At 65.3% G+C, this 17,084-nt stretch overlaps 1 protein-coding gene across 6 annotated transcripts in view; it reads left to right on the top strand.

The window, feature by feature from the left end:
- The window catches only part of SLC12A7 (solute carrier family 12 member 7), a 41,281-nt gene that overhangs the window by 6,653 nt on the left and 17,544 nt on the right, over positions 1–17,084 (top strand). For 4 of the 6 annotated variants that reach the window (XM_034998925.1, XM_034998924.1, XM_034998926.1 and 1 more), the window contains exons 2-9: positions 7,890–7,981; positions 8,362–8,487; positions 11,058–11,204; positions 12,457–12,511; positions 13,498–13,628; positions 15,322–15,563; positions 16,153–16,364; positions 16,795–16,962. In XM_034998925.1, coding sequence (XP_034854816.1) covers positions 7,890–7,981; positions 8,362–8,487; positions 11,058–11,204; positions 12,457–12,511; positions 13,498–13,628; positions 15,322–15,563; positions 16,153–16,364; positions 16,795–16,962 — 1,173 coding nt within the window. Of the gene's footprint in view, positions 1–4,736; positions 5,056–5,562; positions 6,676–7,889; positions 7,982–8,361; positions 8,488–11,057; positions 11,205–12,456; positions 12,512–13,497; positions 13,629–15,321; positions 15,564–16,152; positions 16,365–16,794; positions 16,963–17,084 lie in introns of those variants that run through there. The other 2 variants (XM_034998930.1, XM_034998929.1) reach the window with 2 other exon arrangements.

The raw sequence follows: 17,084 nt of genomic DNA, 5'->3' as shown, positions 1-17,084 counted from the left end.
GGGCGGGCGGACGGGCCCCAGCCTTGTGGCCCCTGTGTCCTGGGGGGGTGGATGGGGCGGGCGGACGGGCCCCAACCATGGGGCCCCTGTGTCCTGGGGGTACAGGGGTGGTCTGCAAGGCTGCGTCCCTGGTGGGGGGTAGGTGCTGGGGCCTTGGCCTGGGCCTCTGTAGGCTCTGGAGCCCTGGGGCGCCTTGGGCGTGTTTCCTTTCAGTTCTTGGGTGGTTTCTTCCTGGGGAACAATTGAGGGAGGAGGCTGAGGTGCTGTCCTGAGTCCTGTGTGGTCTGGGCTAGGTCGCTGAGGCAGGCGTCCCGGGGCGTGGTCGGCCGGTGTGGCTCTCGGCTGCTGCGTGCGTCTCCGTGTGGGGGAGGAGAGCGCACGGCCTTGGCCTGTTTGCCACTTAGAGTTGCTTTCGATTCCGCGAAGCAGGAGCTGCTCTGGGCTGTCTGCACAGCAGGAAGCTGAGCCTGTGTCCATTCAGTGGCCATGGCCTGGCGCTGCCCACGAGGTGGGGGTAGCCGTGCGCTGGTGTGAGTGGGGGCTTCCCCTGTGGGCACTGGCCATCCCGCTCCCAGGGTGCGGCGGGGCCCTGAGGAGGGCGCCTTGTGCCTCAGTTTCCCCATCCAGGAGCTGGCCTGGCCCAGAGTTGGCCCTGCCGTCCCCGCTCCGTCTGGCTGCGGCGCCCGTGGACCGACTGGTTCCCGGGGAGGCTGGACAGTCACTGGGGAGGGATCGAGTGGGGCCGAAATCGGAGGAGCTGCAGGTCAGTCTTGGGTTTCCTCCTCCCTCTGCCACGGGGTCTCTGTCGCCGCCAGACGGGAGCCGGTGTGGGTAACAGGAGCTGCCCCAGGAGGCCGGTGAGGGCTCGGTGTCCCTGGCGGACTCTCGCCGCCCCTCCTTGGGTCCCAGCTTGCCAACTCTAGGTCCTGATGTGGGAAAAGTGGAGAGGTTGTGGGAGAGGTCAGAGCAGAATGGGCACAGACGAGGGACTGACGGGGGGTGGGGGTCCCCCCTTTTCCCACGCGGGGGGCACACCCTTTAGGGAGAGAGGCTGGTGAGGCCTTCAGAGCGCGGGTCCCCAGAGATGCCCTGTGTGCTCATGTGGGAGGAAACGTGAGCGTGTGTGCGTGTATCTGCGTGCACACGCCTGTGCAGTGAATGCACACGCGTGTCTAGCCAGCCGGGATTTTCCAGGCAGTGTTTCTGTGTTGCTGCCCCTCAGTAGCTGAGTGTCCCCTGGGACGTCCCCTCTTTTCTGGACCAAGTCAGATTTAAAGAAAACGTGCTGCACGTGGGGTCTCTGCCTAGTCTTGGGGACCAAGGGCCCTTTGAGTGGCAGTCGTGAGTTGCCGTGGTGGCCTTGGTTTAGGTTGGAAGGTGGCTGTGTTTTTCCAGTGTCCAAAACCTTCCTGACCCCTTCTCCCCAAAGGTCCCTGAGGTGTTTTCCAAGGGAACCTTCCCTCTGGAAGCGTGGGGCAAGTGGAAGATGGGGGGGAGCCTCATGGGTTGTGCTGGTCGGTGGGGAGTGATGGGATGCACCTGGACGCGGCTGGACTTGGAACCCGAGGCCACACTGCCCTCCAACCACGAGGCTGCTCGTGGGGGTCGGCTGGTTTCGGGTCACACCTGGTGTCACAGGAGTGCTGGGTCAGGATGCTTCTGATGCTTTATGCTGAGGCTCTGTCCTTGATGGGGGCCTCTTGGAGTGGTAAGCAGGCCCAACTGCCTCTGCGGGCTGGACACGCCGCCTCCGGGGTGCTGGGCTCCGTGGATGCCACGCACACGTGGACGTCACTCGTGGGTGGACCCCGGCGTTAGGGAAGTCATGCCTCCATTCTGCATCAGGGACCCCAGAGCAGAGCAGACGTGTGACGTGGTCTTAACATACAGGGCCTTGTGTTTGGGGAGTGTGCTGGATGTGGGGGCAAAGGTAACCAGGCTTAATGTGGCGACGTGGAACTCGGGAAAGGTGACTCTGGCATCTGTCCCTTCCCTGTGACCCCAGTGGTGGCCCCGCAGGCCCGGGCAGTTGACCTCAGTGGGCACCGAGGAGGCCCTGGGATGGGCCAGTGCCGGGCGGGTAGGAAGGGCGTCCACGTTCCCGCTGGCCTGAGGCCCTCTGCTTCCTAGTGGGGCAGGCACGCTCCCAAGACATCCTTCCTTCCGCGTTCCCGGAGACCCAGGACGGGAAAGGCTAGTCCATCCTCCCCACAGAGGATGCTGCGAGGTGTCAGCGGCCGTCTCTGGCGTGGGGGCCCCGAGGGTTTGTCCTGATACCTCCTCTGATTGCAACACAGTGTTTCTGTGTTAGACAGAAATTTGCTGTGAAAGTCATGGGGACTCTGACCTCGAGCCTGGTCCTGGTTTCCCGGCCTGAATGCAGAGCGCCGGTGTCCCAGCCCCTGCAGGGCAAGTCCCACTGGCCCGGATTTCAGATTGCAACGGAGGTCCTGGATGTGAAGCACTGGGGGGCGGCGGGGGCTGGGGGTCACGAGTCCACTGTCAGGGATCCTGCCGTAACCGCGTCAAAGAGATCTGGCTGCTGGGGCTGCACCGGGGGGTCCCCCGAGGGGACGCCGTCCTGCTGGGGGGCAGGGAGAGGGGTGGCCCACCTCGGGAGCCATTCTTGGGGGGAGGTCGGTAACATCCCAGTTACACATGCAGAAGCGGAGGGAGCCGGGGAGTGATGTCTGGCACACTCCGGAGAAGGCGAGATGAGCTGATGGATGCTGTAACCTGAGAAGGGGCCGGGGTCTGGTGTGCCTGGGGCCAGCCTGGGGCCACACACCCCGTGCCCACCTGTGCCCCTTCTGGGCTCCAGTCCTTCCTGAAACCTTGGTTCTGGCCCAGCAGACGCCACACGTCTGGTCTGTCCTGGGAGGGCCCGACCATGGCCTCTGGGTCCAGGGCCTGGATGGGGCCTGCTCACCGGTGTGCCCTGTGAACAGGTGCAGAAGGTGTGCTGCTGGGCCTTCCCTTAGGACCCGGGGAGACCAGCAGCTGTGTGTGGTCACTGCGGTCCCTTCGGGGTACAGAGAGGAGTGCTCCCCTGTGAGGCCCTGGTTTCCACAGATGTCTCTGAGCTGGGATCTTTAAACAGGCTGATCCGCCCTGCTGTGAGGTGGGGCAGAGCAGAGACAGCTACTGAGGCTGGGAACACACAGGGCAGGTGGAGGAAGGACGGTGGAAGGACGGCCACTTCCCTGCTTCGTGGCCTCCCGGAGAATGGCGGCGAACAGCTGTGTGTTGAGAACCTGCTGCTGGGCTCTGCAAGCCAAGGTCTGGCTGCCTGCTTTTTGTCAATAAAGTTTTATTGGCATATGGCCCTGCTGTTGGGCTTGTTCACATGTGGTCTTGGTGCTCTGGCAGTGTGGCCTCCACGGAGGAAGCCTGCTGGTCCCGTGTCTGGAACCTTCCTCCACATCTGTCCTGCCATCGGCATGCTTGGAGGATGTGGGTCAGGAGTCTTGTAAAATGCTACAGAATTTATACGTGGCCGTTTTCCTGGGGTGGTTTTCAGGAGAAATGCTTCGTAGCAGGAGTGCCATGGGGTGTCCTGTCACTGTCTCGCTGCCCAGGTGACCCGAGGTGACCCTGGTACCGGACACCTCCCCTTTGTACTGAGGCTGTGGGGACCCACCCCCTCTGCCTCTCACCCAGCAGCTACTGGTGGATTCTTGCCTGAATCGCTTCATGTGGTGGTTACGTGGACGCACACGCACCCGCGTTCGTGAATGGCGCCTGCCTGCCTGTGTCTTCCAGGCCTCAGTTCTTAAGTTTTCTCTTTGTGGTTTCTTTGAGATAAAAATTACCTCTTCATTTACTGGGTGAGCTTTATGTTTGGCACAGCTCTGGACTTGCGGCCACGCTCCCCAGCCCCACGTGGCCTGCACCCCGAGTCCTCCCTGTGTCTCTTCTGCCCCAGGAGTCCACGTGGCATCTTGGCCTGTGGCAGTTTCTCCGGCTTTGCTTCCTCCTGAGGCTGTGGGCTCGGGACCTGTGAGCTCGGAGGGCCCGTGGCCGTGGGGTGGTGGGGGAGCGTGGGCCGTGTGCTGCCATGGGGCCCTTCAGTGTGCCGTTCTGGGAAGGGGCTGCCTGGTCACGGAAAAGCAGGTCTGGCGTGGGAGCACCTGGAGTCCACAGCCAGCCGTGCGGCGGGACCCCCACAGCTGCAAACCCAGCGCCAGGCCGGGCGCTGCTGGTATCTGGGATTCGGCGCATGAGCCCCGCCCCCGCAGTGCTGCCCGCCTTGGCCCCCTGCTCCCTGGGGTGCTGACCGCGCCCTGCCCTGGCTTCAACGCTCTCTGGGTCGCTGTGTCTTGCTCCGAAGGGATCTCGGGGCTCAGCTGAGTTGTGACATCGTGGCAAACGGGCATTTATAACAAACAGGTTTTAAAATGATTTCTGTAAACGGGAGGCGAGTGTTTTCCGTGCTTAGACGTGCAGGCGAGCCCGATGCGGGCTCCCTGTGGCAGGAAGTGGGAGAGGAGCTTGCCGCAGACGGTGTGGGGACGAGTCCTGTGACCTCCTCGTGCTGCGCACTGGTGGACCCCCGGCTGGCCCGACACCTTGTGTGTGCGGCTGTCCCTCCTCATGGTCCTGGCAGAGGACGCAGCGGGGCCTGGCGGGGCCTGGCTGCCCTCTGCCCAGGTTTGTGTGGGTAGAGCTGAGCCCGCCCCCAACCGCCTGTCCCAGCAGCGAGGGCGCACTCACGTGACGCTCGGATGCGCATGGTGCGCCCGCAGACTCATGCTGGTTTTAGGAGTGCTCACCCGCATCTCTGGAAAGGGCACCGCCTCCCAGGGCCCCCAGTTTTCCGGGTCTTCAGTGCAGGATTTAGTCTCAGTACTTGGGCCGTTTCCTTGATCCCTGCTTGGGGTGATGATGGTGTCCAGTTGAAACATGGTCGTTTGTGTTTTGTCCATCCTCATTTTTTTCTAAGGGTGGGAAACACAGGGCGCGGTTTCGGAAACCGAGCAGGGAGGCGCTCCCCGGACGAGCGCAGGGGGCTGAGGTCCGGAAGAGGCCGCGTGGCGCAGACCGCAGACCAGGCGGGTGAGCGACGGCTGTGGTGGTGTGGGAGGTCGGGTGCCATGGGCTGGGACCCTGAGGGTCTGGGGGCCTTGCGCAGCTGGGTGTGCCATTCAGGAGCAGGGTCTGCCTGGATTTCGGGGGCTGTTCAGCTGACTGGGGGTGAGGAGGGTTTCTTTACTGTGCCCATGGAGACCCACTATTGCCCCCCCTTGTCTCTTGAGCCGCCACTTGGGGACCTCCCCACCCCCACCCCCGAGCGGCCGGGCAGGATGGGGACCAAATCCCGGCAGATGACAGGTCTTACCAGTGACCCTTCAGGTCGGGGACCATGCAGCCCAGACGCAAGCGCAGTGCCCGCAGGTGACCCTCTTGCACCCGTGGTCCCCATGGTTATTCCTCACGGGAACCATGATGCAAGCCTCCTCGCTCACGAGGCGATTTTGGGCATTATTACGAAGTTGGACCAACAGGACCTGCTGTGAGTTCTCCCAGCGCCAGGGTCCTGGAGTCTCCTTGCTAGGAAGCCTTCCGGTGTGGCCTTGGGTCATAGGTCAGAACACCAGGTGGCCCGAGCTGGTGCTGGTGGGCTCGAGGGTCTCTGTCTCCCTAATCAGGAACGGACCCGGGAGGAGGTCGTCCACGTTCACACTGCTTGCGGCCCGTGCTGCCTTCCCTGCTGTGGCCTCCTGACTCTGGACGTCCAGGCAGGAGCCCCCCGCTTGGGGGTGGTGACTCCCTGGAGGGGACGGTGTTGGGGGGACGCGAGTGGGTGCCGGTGAGGGGGCGCGGCCCCGGGCTGCCCACCTCAGCTGACCCTGTCCGTGGCTTCTGCCTGTGGGGTGGCATCACCCTCCCTGAAGAGATGGGGCTGCGCTGGGGCTCCTGTCACCAGGGCTTGTGGCTTTTCCCTCCGCTTGGATTTGGAGCCTGGGATCGGGTGCCCGGTCTTGGGGTCTGGACTGGATTGGGACCTGAGTACTTTGTGCTCCTCCGTGACCTGGTGGCGTCACTCTTCTGCGCGGCCTCGTGTGAGCACGCTTTCCTGTCAGGAACGGTTCTGGCCAGGGCACGGCGGGGTCTGTCGGATGTGTGTCCCGGGGCGGCGCCGCAGGGCCTGAGGGGGGCAGCTTGGGACTGGAAGTTCCCGAGTGGGCGGCCGCCTGTGGGGCGCCCTCACCTGACCCCCTGCAGATAGTGCTGCCCGTGAGCCTGGCACCGGGGGCTGGGCGCTGCGTGCTTCTCGGAGGCCGAACCCCCGAGATAGGACCCATTCTGGCTCCTGCTTTCCTCCTGACATCCCGTGGGCTTCGTTTGTGTCCACCGTAGCCCGGCGTTGAAATACGCGCAGGGCTTTATCGTGCACTGAGCCGCGTCTAAACCCCAGTGCCCGGGAGTGGGCCACGCGGGGGCAGAGGGTGTTTTCTGTTCTAACGAGCGCAGGGCGTCTTGGTCTGGAGGTGCCTGGCTAACTTCGGGCGTCTGCAGACGTGGCTGTGGCATCTGAAAGCCCGTGCTGGCCTGGAACCACCTCAGCGGGCCGCGCTGCCGGGACCGGAGCGCCTGCCCTCCCCTGCGTCCCGGGCCCTGCGCTCTTGCCCAGGATGGGGTGAAGTCGTGCTCTGTGAACACATCACACGTGAGGTTGGCGTGTTTCGTGTGCTGGGCGTGTGCGTTCTTCGTAAGGCCTGTCGGAGAAATAGGGAGAAGTGGTGGCCATCCCTGGCTTACTGGCCAAGGGCCTGGTGTGACCCCTGCCCACACGGAGGTCACCTCCTTCCTCTCCGACGTGGTCACTAGGGTGGCAGCTGTGCTGCGTCCAGGCTCTTGGTGGAGGGTTGAGGGGATGCAGAATGGTGGGGGGCCTGGGGGAGGTAACGGGCTGGGGCCGGGACCCTGGCTTCAGGGAACAAAGGTCAGAGGTCACCAGCCCCCGGGCACACCCCCACCCGCCCGCGTGTGGGCTGCTGCCCTCCTCCAGCCTCGCCTCGGCCCAGCCCCGGGGCCTTAGTGGGGGCGCCGAGGCCGCAAGGGGCAGCTCCCGCGAGGTGGACTATCTCCCTGCGGCCAGGCCGCCGTCCGGGTGCTGGGGAGCGTCTGCTGGGGGTCCTGGGTGTTGTGTTAGCCACCCCCAGTCCTGGCATCCAGCTTGGGTCCTGATGAGAGTCAGTGGGGGCTGCGCTTGACTTGGTGGGGAAGCACAGTCGGGGGTGGGGGTCCTGCCTGTCGGTGTGGGGGGGGCTGGGGTCCTCCCTGCCGAGGGGGGGTGGTGGTGCAAGGGCCGGAACGTGCCAGACCTGGGCCTGGCGCACAGGGTGGTGTAACTTCCCTGTGTGGGGGTCTGGTATCGGGGGTACACTAGGGTCTGACTTGCTGGCCTGGACCCCGGGTCGGCAGGGATGGGGCCCTGGACCCCTCTGCATTCGCGGGGGCCGCTCCGCCCTGCACCTGGCCTCCGCTTGCCCTGGGCATGGCAGCCCTTCCCGTCCTGCCCACCAGCTCCACCTGTTACCTGCCCCCACTCTGTGTTCCTGAGTCTTGTCGCATAGGTGGGGAAACTGAGGCGGGGAGGGCTGGGCTGCTTAGGCACAAACAGCTATCCCAGCAGCCAGGGCTACGACCTTGAGGAGTGTTGCTGGCGGGGTTCCCAGGCACAGGGTGACGTCTGCAGGTGACATGCATGTCTGTGTTCTTAGAGCCCAGCGGCCTCCCCCGCTGCCCCGCGCCTGGCTGGGCGGAGCCATGGGTCCTGGTGTTCCACAGGGTTCCCCCCAGGCCCCGGGGGATGCGTGGGCCTCCAGGGGCACCGGTCCTGTTCAAGCCACTTCTAAGACTCACCTGAGCGGGTTCCCCTCCAGGAGATGGAAACCCGCGAGAGAACAGCCCGTTCATCAACCACACGGAGGTGGAGCAGGAGAGCTTTGAAGGGAAGAACATGGCGCTTTTTGAGGTGACTCACACTTCCTCCTACAAGACGCACGAGGGCCGGGACTTCAACAGACACGGCATGGGGGCTGTGGCCCCAAGACCTGGGGGTTGGGTGGAGGGCTGCCTGCCTGACTGTACGCCGTGCACAGGGGGAGCCTCCTTGGCCGCCACCTTCTTGGGAGGGGCCATCTGGGAAACCCTGGACCCCTACTGGGTGGCCGGGAGCTCCGAGCTCTGCCCCGACCCCTGACTTGGGACCTGGTGTGCATGTGTCGGGTGATGTGGGCCCATCTCAGCCCCGTGGACCTCGGATCTGGAGCTAGAAATGCTGGGAGCTCTGTGGGGTATTGCTCCAGTGGGTTTGGGGATCCAGGTGACTAACCATGTCTTGGCCCCAAACAGGAGGAAATGGACAGCAACCCCATGGTGTCCTCACTGCTCAACAAGCTGGCGAACTACACCAACCTGAGCCAGGGTGTGGTGGAGCACGAAGAGCACGAGGACGACAGCAAGAGGCGTGAGGTCAAGGTGCGCCCATCCCCGCCGTCCAGTCCTCGTCCCTGTCCCCCCAGTCCCCCGTCCCCATCCCCCTACCGTCCCCCTCCCTGGGGCATTCCCCAAGTCCCAGTTAAACATGACCCCTTTCCTTTCTCCTGCACATGGCTCAGTTAAGGGTGGGAACTGGCCTTCTCTGCCTTGAGTAGGACGAAGGCAGCATGGGGAGTGCCTGGCCCCGCGAGGGGGTCGGCGTTCCTGCGGGGTTCCTGCCAGCTGGGTGTGGGGGTGTGGAAGCCGGTGGAAGGCCTGGGTTTCCTGACGGCCGCCCCTTCCCTCTCTGTGTCCACCCTGCTTGGCACCAGCCACGCGGCCGGGGTGCCAGGCCCCCTGCGTGCATGGAGGCCTGCCTGCTGCCTGAGCACCTGTGTGCAGCCTGACCTCGGCTGTCAGGAAGTCTGGCCACAGAGGGGGCTTGGTGCGGGAAATGCAGCAGGATAGGTCCTGCTTTTCCTTGACACTCAGGGTGTTTGTCGTGCGTTCTGCGCGGAGTGGTAGACATGGGGTGTGAGGGCTTCCTGGCCCAGCCTTGCCCTGGCTGCCCTCCTGGGGCAGAGGACAGTGGGGACAGCGGTCCCCGGTGACACCGTGTGGGAAGGTGACAGTTGTGTATGCTGTGGGAGTGGGCGCCACAGGCCTTTCTGTGCGACCGGCACAGGACTGTCCGTCTTTCTGTCCACTGGAGCTTGTCCCAAGGTGCCGTCTGTTGGCAGTAGGACCGGGCTTTCCTGTGGTTGGCCCGGCTCGTTGCCTCGTGGAGCCCACTGTGGCCCCTGCTGGCCCCCCGCTGGCCCCCCGCTGGCCCCCCCTGGCCCCCGCTCCCCTGCTGTTCCTCGCTGGCCCCCGCTGGCCCCTGCTGGCCCCCGTTGTCCCCCCGCTGTACCCTCGCTGTCCCCCCCTGACCCCCCCACTGTCCCTCGCTGGCCCCCGCTGTCCGGCGCAGCCCAGCACGTCCTTCCCTGTGACCCATGGCCAGATCAGGACCTGGGAGGTCCTGTCCCTGAGGCAGGGGTGCTGCCTGGCCTCTGTCCCCTGCCATCGCAGGAGCGATCCAGCACAGCTGTCCTGTAGACAGGTGGACGGGTTCTGGTTGGGATGAATCATCCGCCCCACTGGGGACTGACTAGGTCCTCGGGGTGTGGGGACTGCCCTTACTGTCCACTGTCCCCCCGGGTACAGGAGGGTGTGTCCAGAGACCCAGCCCCCCTGCAGGGCGCCATTTCCAGGGCTCTGGACCTCACGTGCAGCTGGGCTGATCGTCAAAGCTGCCTTTAGGAGAGAGTGGGAGGCCCGTCCTGCCCTTCCTAGGTGACTCGGGGTCTGCCTGGCCACTGCCGGCAGGACATCAGTGGACACCCTGCAGCAGCTGGGGCTGGCTGCCTGACGCGTTAATCGAACCGTGAACGAGAAGCCGTGCCCTGCCTGGCACCACTGTCCCCTTTCACACAACGGGGAAGTCCCTGGGGTGCTCTCCGCCGGCCCTGTGACCACTCCGGGGGCCCTGTGGGTGGGCAGTGTGTGGGCTGGGGACGCCACACAGGCCCCGCGTTAAAAGGGAGCCGAGTGTCCCAGGTGTCCAGACCCAGGGACCCCCTGTGCCTCAGAGTCTTTTCCTGGGAATCCCACGGGGCCCTGTGGCCCTGACCCGTCCCGGCTCATGGGGACAGGCGTTCCTGGGTGCACGCCAGTCCTTGGACCCTGAGAGGCCCCCTGCCTCCCTGAATGTGGGTGCAGGTCAGCAGAGCCGCCGCCTGGGCCCTTGACCTCCCGGGCCCTTGTCTGCAGCCCCTCTACTCGCAGCAAATGTTTCTAAAGCAAATCTTCCCCAATTGTGTGGATTCTTTTATTCACCTGAGTTTGAGATATTTTCCCGTTGAGCATTGTTTTCAGTCAGTCTCGAGATCTCGAGTGTGCCCCTGACCACGGTGTCAGGCCAGCTGTGGGACAGGATGGGCTGGGACCCCAGTGGGGTCCGCCCTCTGTGCTGGCTTCTGGCCTGGTTGCCGGCCGCCTGCCCGCCCGGCTGGTGTGCTGAGCCCTGGTGGCCTCCAGGATTTCAGAGGACACCCCGTCAGGCACCTCCCAGCTCTGCATCCTCGGTCACCCCGGAGATTGCCCCCCCGGGCTCATGCGGCCGCGTGTCCCATCGGAACTTTCTGGCGGGTTTGATTGAGGCACTGCTGATTTTATGGGACTTGGCTTTGCGGGGACTTCGGCGTGGTTAGGGGGCAGCCGCCCATCTCCCGCCTGGGCCTTCGGAACCCTGAGCTGCCCCCCGCCCGCTGGACAGGGCCTGGCTCGTCCTGCTCTCAGCTTCGCCGACGTTGCCGTGGCTGTCCTCGTGGCGCCTCCCTGCTCCCTGGCAGCGACGTGGTCTCAGGTCCTCCCGAGCCCGCCCTCTTGAGGATTCCTCCCAAAGCCTCCCTTCCAGGGGTGGCCTGGCTTCCCCCAGCCGTGCAGCCTGTGCAGCCTCCCTTCAGCGTCCGCTGTGCACGGGCGCCTGCCGTGGCTGGCCCCCCTGGAACCACTGTGCTCTCTTTCAGAGCCCGCGCATGGGAACCTTCATTGGTGTCTACCTGCCCTGCCTCCAGAACATCCTCGGGGTGATCCTCTTCCTGCGGCTGACGTGGATCGTGGGGGCGGCCGGCGTGCTGGAGTCCTTCCTCATCGTGTTCATGTGCTGCACCTGCGTGAGTGGTGGAGGGCCCTGTGCTGAGGCCCCGGGGTCCGCCCAGGGTAGCCTCCACGGGCACTGGTGCCTGCGGGGGGAAATCAGGGCCAGCCGGACTCCGTCCCTGCGTCTGGGGGAGGACGTGGCCGGGGGCTTCTGAGGGCACGGTCAGCATGCGTGAGGGCCCACGTTTGACACGGTCCCTTCCAGTTCGGAAGCTCCTGGGCTCCCTGTTTGAAGGAAGGGCCCACGCCAGTGACTTGTTCCGCCCCGACCCCGGCTCCCCACCCCTGCGTGTGCCCAGGCGTCTGCGTCCGGTGGCGCTCAGTGTTCCCACTGCTCCTGGGTCGGCCGTGGGCCCTGCACGTCCTGGGCACCTGCTGTGGCAGCCTCAGGCTCGCCTGCCCCCACACTTGTCCTGGAGACCGGAACTCGGCTCCTCTCATCCCCCAGGTGTGAGCGCTCCGACCCCAAGAATTCAGACAACACAGACTGTGCCCCCTGCAGCCTCGCGGGCTGTGGCCTCACCTTCTAAACTGTCCCGTCCTTCCTCCTGTGACGTTTTTTTCCTGGGGAAATCTGGATGGATCTAGAGTAGTTGCCATAAAACCAAATAAAAATCGGGATAAGGACCAGGGTTTTTTTTAAGTGGGACCTTAAGCCAAAGCTGCGCCTGGTGGGATCACGGTGACCATTGAGACCCTAAGCTCTCCCGAGGCTGTTCCTTCTGGTCCTTCGGTTGCAGGCTGCCCCCCAGCCTGTGGTGTGGTCACTTCTGAGCCGTGCTGGGCACTGGAGGCAGACCCACCCGGGACAGCTCTGGAGGTCCTGCATCCAACCCCCAGGGCGGGCACCCAGATGGGGTCCCCCTTGTACCCCATGGGCGGGCGGGCACCCAGACAGGGTCCCTCTTGCACCCCATGGTGGGGCAGACACCCAGATGGGGTCCTCTACACCCCAAGGGTGGGCGGGTACCAGGATGGGGTCCCCCTTGCACCCCACGGCGGGCATCCAGATGGGGTCCCCCTTGCACCCCATGGCGGGCGGGCACCCAGGCAGGAGCTGGCCTTTCATTCCAGGTGGGGTCCTGAGTTGGGTATTTCTGAGTGGCCTGCAGGAGCTCAGCTTGGGGCATTGAGTGGGAGATCGGGGGCAGCCCTGAGCATCCTGGAGCCCGCGTGCCTGACTGCTCCGCAGCCCCTCTTGAGATGGGGCTGGGTGTGGCCCCCGAGGCGCCCTCTCTTCTGAGAGGATCATCTGTGTTTTTGCAGACGATGCTGACGGCCATCTCCATGAGTGCCATTGCCACCAATGGTGTGGTCCCAGGTAAGGGTCCTGGGGCAGGCTGTGTGGGGTCCCAAGCTGAGCCCTGCTGAGCACCCCACCCAGGGCGGCCTCCGCCGAGACGGGCAGCACTCTGCCCCTCAGGGCCTCAGTGTGCATGTGCCCTTCCCTGCTTGGCGGCCAGCCTGGAGGACGGAGACCTCCACATCTGGTGGGCAGGCGGGCGGGCAGACGGGGGCGACTCTGCACAGCCAGGCTCTCCCGGAAGCCATCAGCAGGGACCCCGCCTCCAGGCAGAGGTGCTCACGGGCTCCCGGCTCTCAACGGTGCACCGAGAGCTGGTGCCTGGTGTCCTGGGCGGTGTCTTGTGTCCCCTGAGGGCACCATGGGCTGTCCTGAAACCAGGTTGTCACCAGCGCCTGACCCTGCGCTCAAGGTGCTGTGACGTTGGGGTTCTGCTCCCTGTGGGAACCTACGTGAACACTTCCCGAACTTCCTTAGGAAATTTCGCCTTTGATCTGTGGTTGGAGACCCTGCCATTTTAGGAGCCGCTTCCTGCTTTTGGTTCTGCAGTTAATTTCTCCCAGACCCTCATTATCTAGAAATAAACCAAAGCGCCAGGGTGGGCAGTGCCTGCCACAGGCGCTGTGTGGCCGGGGTGGAGGTCTGGAGAGCGGAGGGGCTGTGGGGGCTCTGGGGATGGCCCTCGGTCTGGGGGGGGCTCGGCTGGGTGGGCAGGGGCCTCAGGCGAGGAGGACCGGGAGGGACGCTGTGCTGCGTCTCCAGGTCCCAGGGAGGCCGCCTGTCCCCGGAGGCTCCATGCCCCAGCGCGTGGCAGTGGTGTGGACGTGTGCATCCACAGTGATGTGTCCTCGTCCACCAGCCGGGTCCGGGGACGGTGCTCCAGCAGCCACAGGCATCCTCAGCCTTTTTGGGGCGAAGTGCACAGAATCGCAGTGTTGGGTCCAGCGTTGGCCTCACAGTAAACGGTGCGATGCTGACCTGCAGCTTCTCTGTCCCATTGGCAGCTGGTGGCTCGTACTACATGATATCGCGGTCTCTGGGGCCTGAGTTCGGGGGTGCCGTCGGCCTCTGCTTCTACCTGGGCACGACATTCGCCGGGGCCATGTATATTCTGGGGACCATTGAGATTTTTTTGGTAAGTGCCTTGTTTTGGGCTGGTTTTCTGGACCCCAAGGAGTCCCTCCCAAGGCACACGGGCCCCCTCAGCCAGCCCCCTCACTCTGACGCCTGCCTCGGGCTCTTGGGCTGCGCCGTGGCTGGCGACTGTGGCCGTGCAGCAGTGACCTGTGGGTCCGTCCGTGGCTATGTCCCACTCTCGGTGCTGGCCCATGGCTGGCGACCCTGCCCGTGCAGCAGTGACCCAGGGGGTCCGTCCGTGGCTGCGTCCGTCCATGGCTGTGTCCCCCTCTCGGTGTTGGGCCGTGGCTGGCGACTGGCTGTGCAGCAGTGACCTGGGGTCTGTCCGTGGCTGCGTCCCCCTCTCCATGCTGGGCCGTGGCTGGCGACCGTGGCCATGCAGCAGTCAGTCGGGGGGTCCGTCCATGGCTGCATCCCCCTCGCGGTGCTGGCCCGTGGCTGGTGACCCTGCCCGTGCGACAGTGACCCGGGGGTTCCATCCATGGCTGTGTCCCCCTCTCGGTGTTGGGGCCGTGGCTGGCAACTGTGGCCGTGTGGCAGTGACCCGGGGTCCATCCGTGGCTGCGTCCCCCTCTCCGTGCTGGGCCGTGGCTGGCAACCGTGGCCATGCAGCAGTCAGTCGGGGAGTCCGTCCATGGCTGCATCCCCCTCGCGGTGCTGGCCTGTGGCTGGCGACCCTGCCCATGCAGCAGTGACCCAGGGGGTCCGTCCGTGGCCGCGTCCGTCTGTGGCTGCGTCCCCCTCTCAGTGCTGGGCTGTGGCTGGCGACCATGGCCGTGCAGCAGTCACCCGGGGGTCCGTCTGTGGCTGCGTCCCCCTCGCGGTGCTGGCCTGTGGCTGGCGACCCTGCCCGTGCAGCAGTGACCCGGGGGTTCTGTACATGGCTGTGTCCCCCTCTCGGTGTTGGGCTGTGGCTGGCGACTGTGGCCATGCAGCAGTGACCCGGGGTCCATCCGTGGCTGCGTCCCCCTCTCGGTGTGGGGCCGTGGCTGGCGACTGTGGCCGTGCGGCAGTAACCCGGGGTCCGTCCGTGGTTATGTCCCACTCTCGGTGCTGGCCCGTGGCTGGTGACCGTGGCCATGCAGCAGTGACCCGGGGGTCCGTCTGTGGCTGTGTCCCCCTCTTGGTGCTGGGGCCGTGGCTGGCGACCGTGGCCGTGCGGCAGTGACCCCTGTGCCCTCGGCTGCCCTTGGACTCCGCCGCCAGGTCAGTCTTGCCAGGTCAACGTCCGCGTGTGTGACGGGCTGCAGACCTGAGCCCGGGGTCAGCCGCGCGGCCGTGGCCTTCAGGGCCTCAGCTGTTGGCGGAGGCAGGGCCGCCCAGGAATTGGTCCGTCCTGTCGTCCCCACTCAGTTTATGTTGCGCGTGCTCACTAGGCCTCCCCCAGAAACATTCTCACTCCCGGATGGTTAGGGCGCGGTGGCCCCCGGCCTGCAGGCTGAGCTGGGGGTGCCGTCCACAGGCCAGCTTCCACGACACTGACCCCGGGGCAATGTCTCTCTGCAGTCTTCCCTCTCTGCTCTCATTCTTGGCACCCCGGGGGCCCACCGTGAATGCGTTCTGGTGGTGGGGGCCCCCAGCAGGGGGAGGAGCCCAGCACCAGGCCCTGCAGACAAAGGTGCCCCCCTGTGGGGCCACCTTCCAGGCAGGGGTGCTTGACGGCCCTTCCTGACCCCGTCCGTCCCCCGCAGACCTACATCTCCCCCAGTGCGGCCATCATCCAGGCAGACACGGCGGAAGGCGAGGCTGCAGCCATGTTGCACAACATGCGCGTGTACGGGACGTGCACGTTGGTGCTCATGGCCATGGTGGTCTTCGTGGGCGTCAAGTATGTCAACAAGCTGGCCCTGGTGTTCCTGGCCTGTGTGGTGCTGTCTATCCTTGCCATCTATGCCGGTGTTATCAAGACCGCCTTCGACCCACCGGACATCCCGTGAGTCCTGGGCCTGAGAGCCGGCCCATCCTGCAAACCTTGTCTGTGCCCGTGACCACGTGGTCGGGCCGGGGTGGTGGTTCCGTGGGACGCAGATGCCCGTGCTCACGCCGGGCTTGGGGATGAGCCATCAGGGTGCTCGTGCGGCCGCGCCATCTGCACGAGTGGGATGGGTCCGCTGAAGGTCCGGGGCGGACAGGGTGCTGCTGGCCCCGAGGACGGCAGCACTGAGCTCCTCCTGGGGTGGCCCGACCTCCGTGCGCCCCGTGCCCTGGCTCCCCAGCTCCCCTAGTCCTTGCAGGAGCACCCCCGCCCGGCCCCAGTGGGTTTCTTTCTTGTCCCTCTTACGCACGTGGATGCCCAGTCCCAGGGAAGTGGCCCGAGGTCACAGCGAGTGAGCGAGCTGCCCGTGGCCCGTCGGGCTGGTCCAGGAGGGGCCCGGCGGGCTGGGAGGCCACTGGCATGAGCAGCAGCCATCCCTTGCAGCCTGCGGGGCGTTCCCGTCGCCCAGAGTGGGGTGTCCGAAGCAGAGCAGTAGGAGGTGCTTCACAAGGGCCGCACGTGCCCTCACGCCCGACCCCCGCGCTAGGGTCTGTCTGCTGGGAAATCGCACCCTGTCCAGACGTGGCTTCGACGTCTGTGCCAAGTTCCTCGCCGCCGACAACAGCACGATGCCCACCGCGCTCTGGGGCATTTTCTGCAACAGCTCCATGCCCAACGCCACCTGTGACGAGTACTTCGCCCAGAACAACGTCACGGAGATCCAGGGCATCCCCGGCGTGGCCAGCGGCGTCCTCCTGGGTGAGCGCCCCAGGGCCATGTGGGACCGCGCCGGCCCTCCCCCTCTGCTCTCATTCTTGGCACCCCCGGGGCCCACCGTGAATGCGTTCTGGCGGTGGGGGCCCCCAGCAGGGGAGGGAGCCCAGCACCAGGCCCTGCAGACAAAGGTGCCCCCCTGTGGGCACCTTGCCCCTGGAGCTGCAGCCGTGGTCAGCACCAGGTGGCAAAGCCTGCGGGTCAGCAGACCCTTCCTTCTGGGGTTTGCTGCTGGGCGCACACGGGGTCGTGGTCGGGGGCGACAGGGCTGGTCCGGCTGGTTCTGGGAGGAGAGGTTGCACGTCCTTGTGTGAAGTTGGAGCCCATCCACCCCCGCCGCCTCTGCCAGGCCTTCCTGATGGCAGGAGCCCGGCAGAAGGTTCTGGAACCTGTTACTGGCCTGTTGCCCCCGCAGATAACCTGTGGAGCGCGTATGCAGACAAGGGGGCGTTTGTGGAGAGGAAGAGCACGCCGTCGGTCCCTGTGCCAGAGGAGAGCAGGGCCAGCGGCCTGCCCTACGTCCTCACGGACATCATGACCTACTTCACCATGCTGGTTGGGATCTACTTCCCCTCCGTGACCGGTGAGGCCCTGCCCTGTACCTCAGTGTGCACACCTGCCCCAGCCCCCCAGGAAACGAGTGGCAGGGTCTCTGCTGCCCCCCGCGTGCTGATCGGGGTGTGGGAAGGAGCTTTGTCCCAAGCA

Source organism: Mirounga leonina, unplaced genomic scaffold, assembly GCF_011800145.1.
Source record: "Mirounga leonina isolate KUSES-001 unplaced genomic scaffold, KU_Mleo_1.0 Mir_95, whole genome shotgun sequence".
Classification (NCBI taxonomy): domain Eukaryota; kingdom Metazoa; phylum Chordata; class Mammalia; order Carnivora; family Phocidae; genus Mirounga; species Mirounga leonina.
Note: the sequence above shows the minus strand (reverse complement) of the source record. Positions and strands in the feature narration are given on the sequence as shown.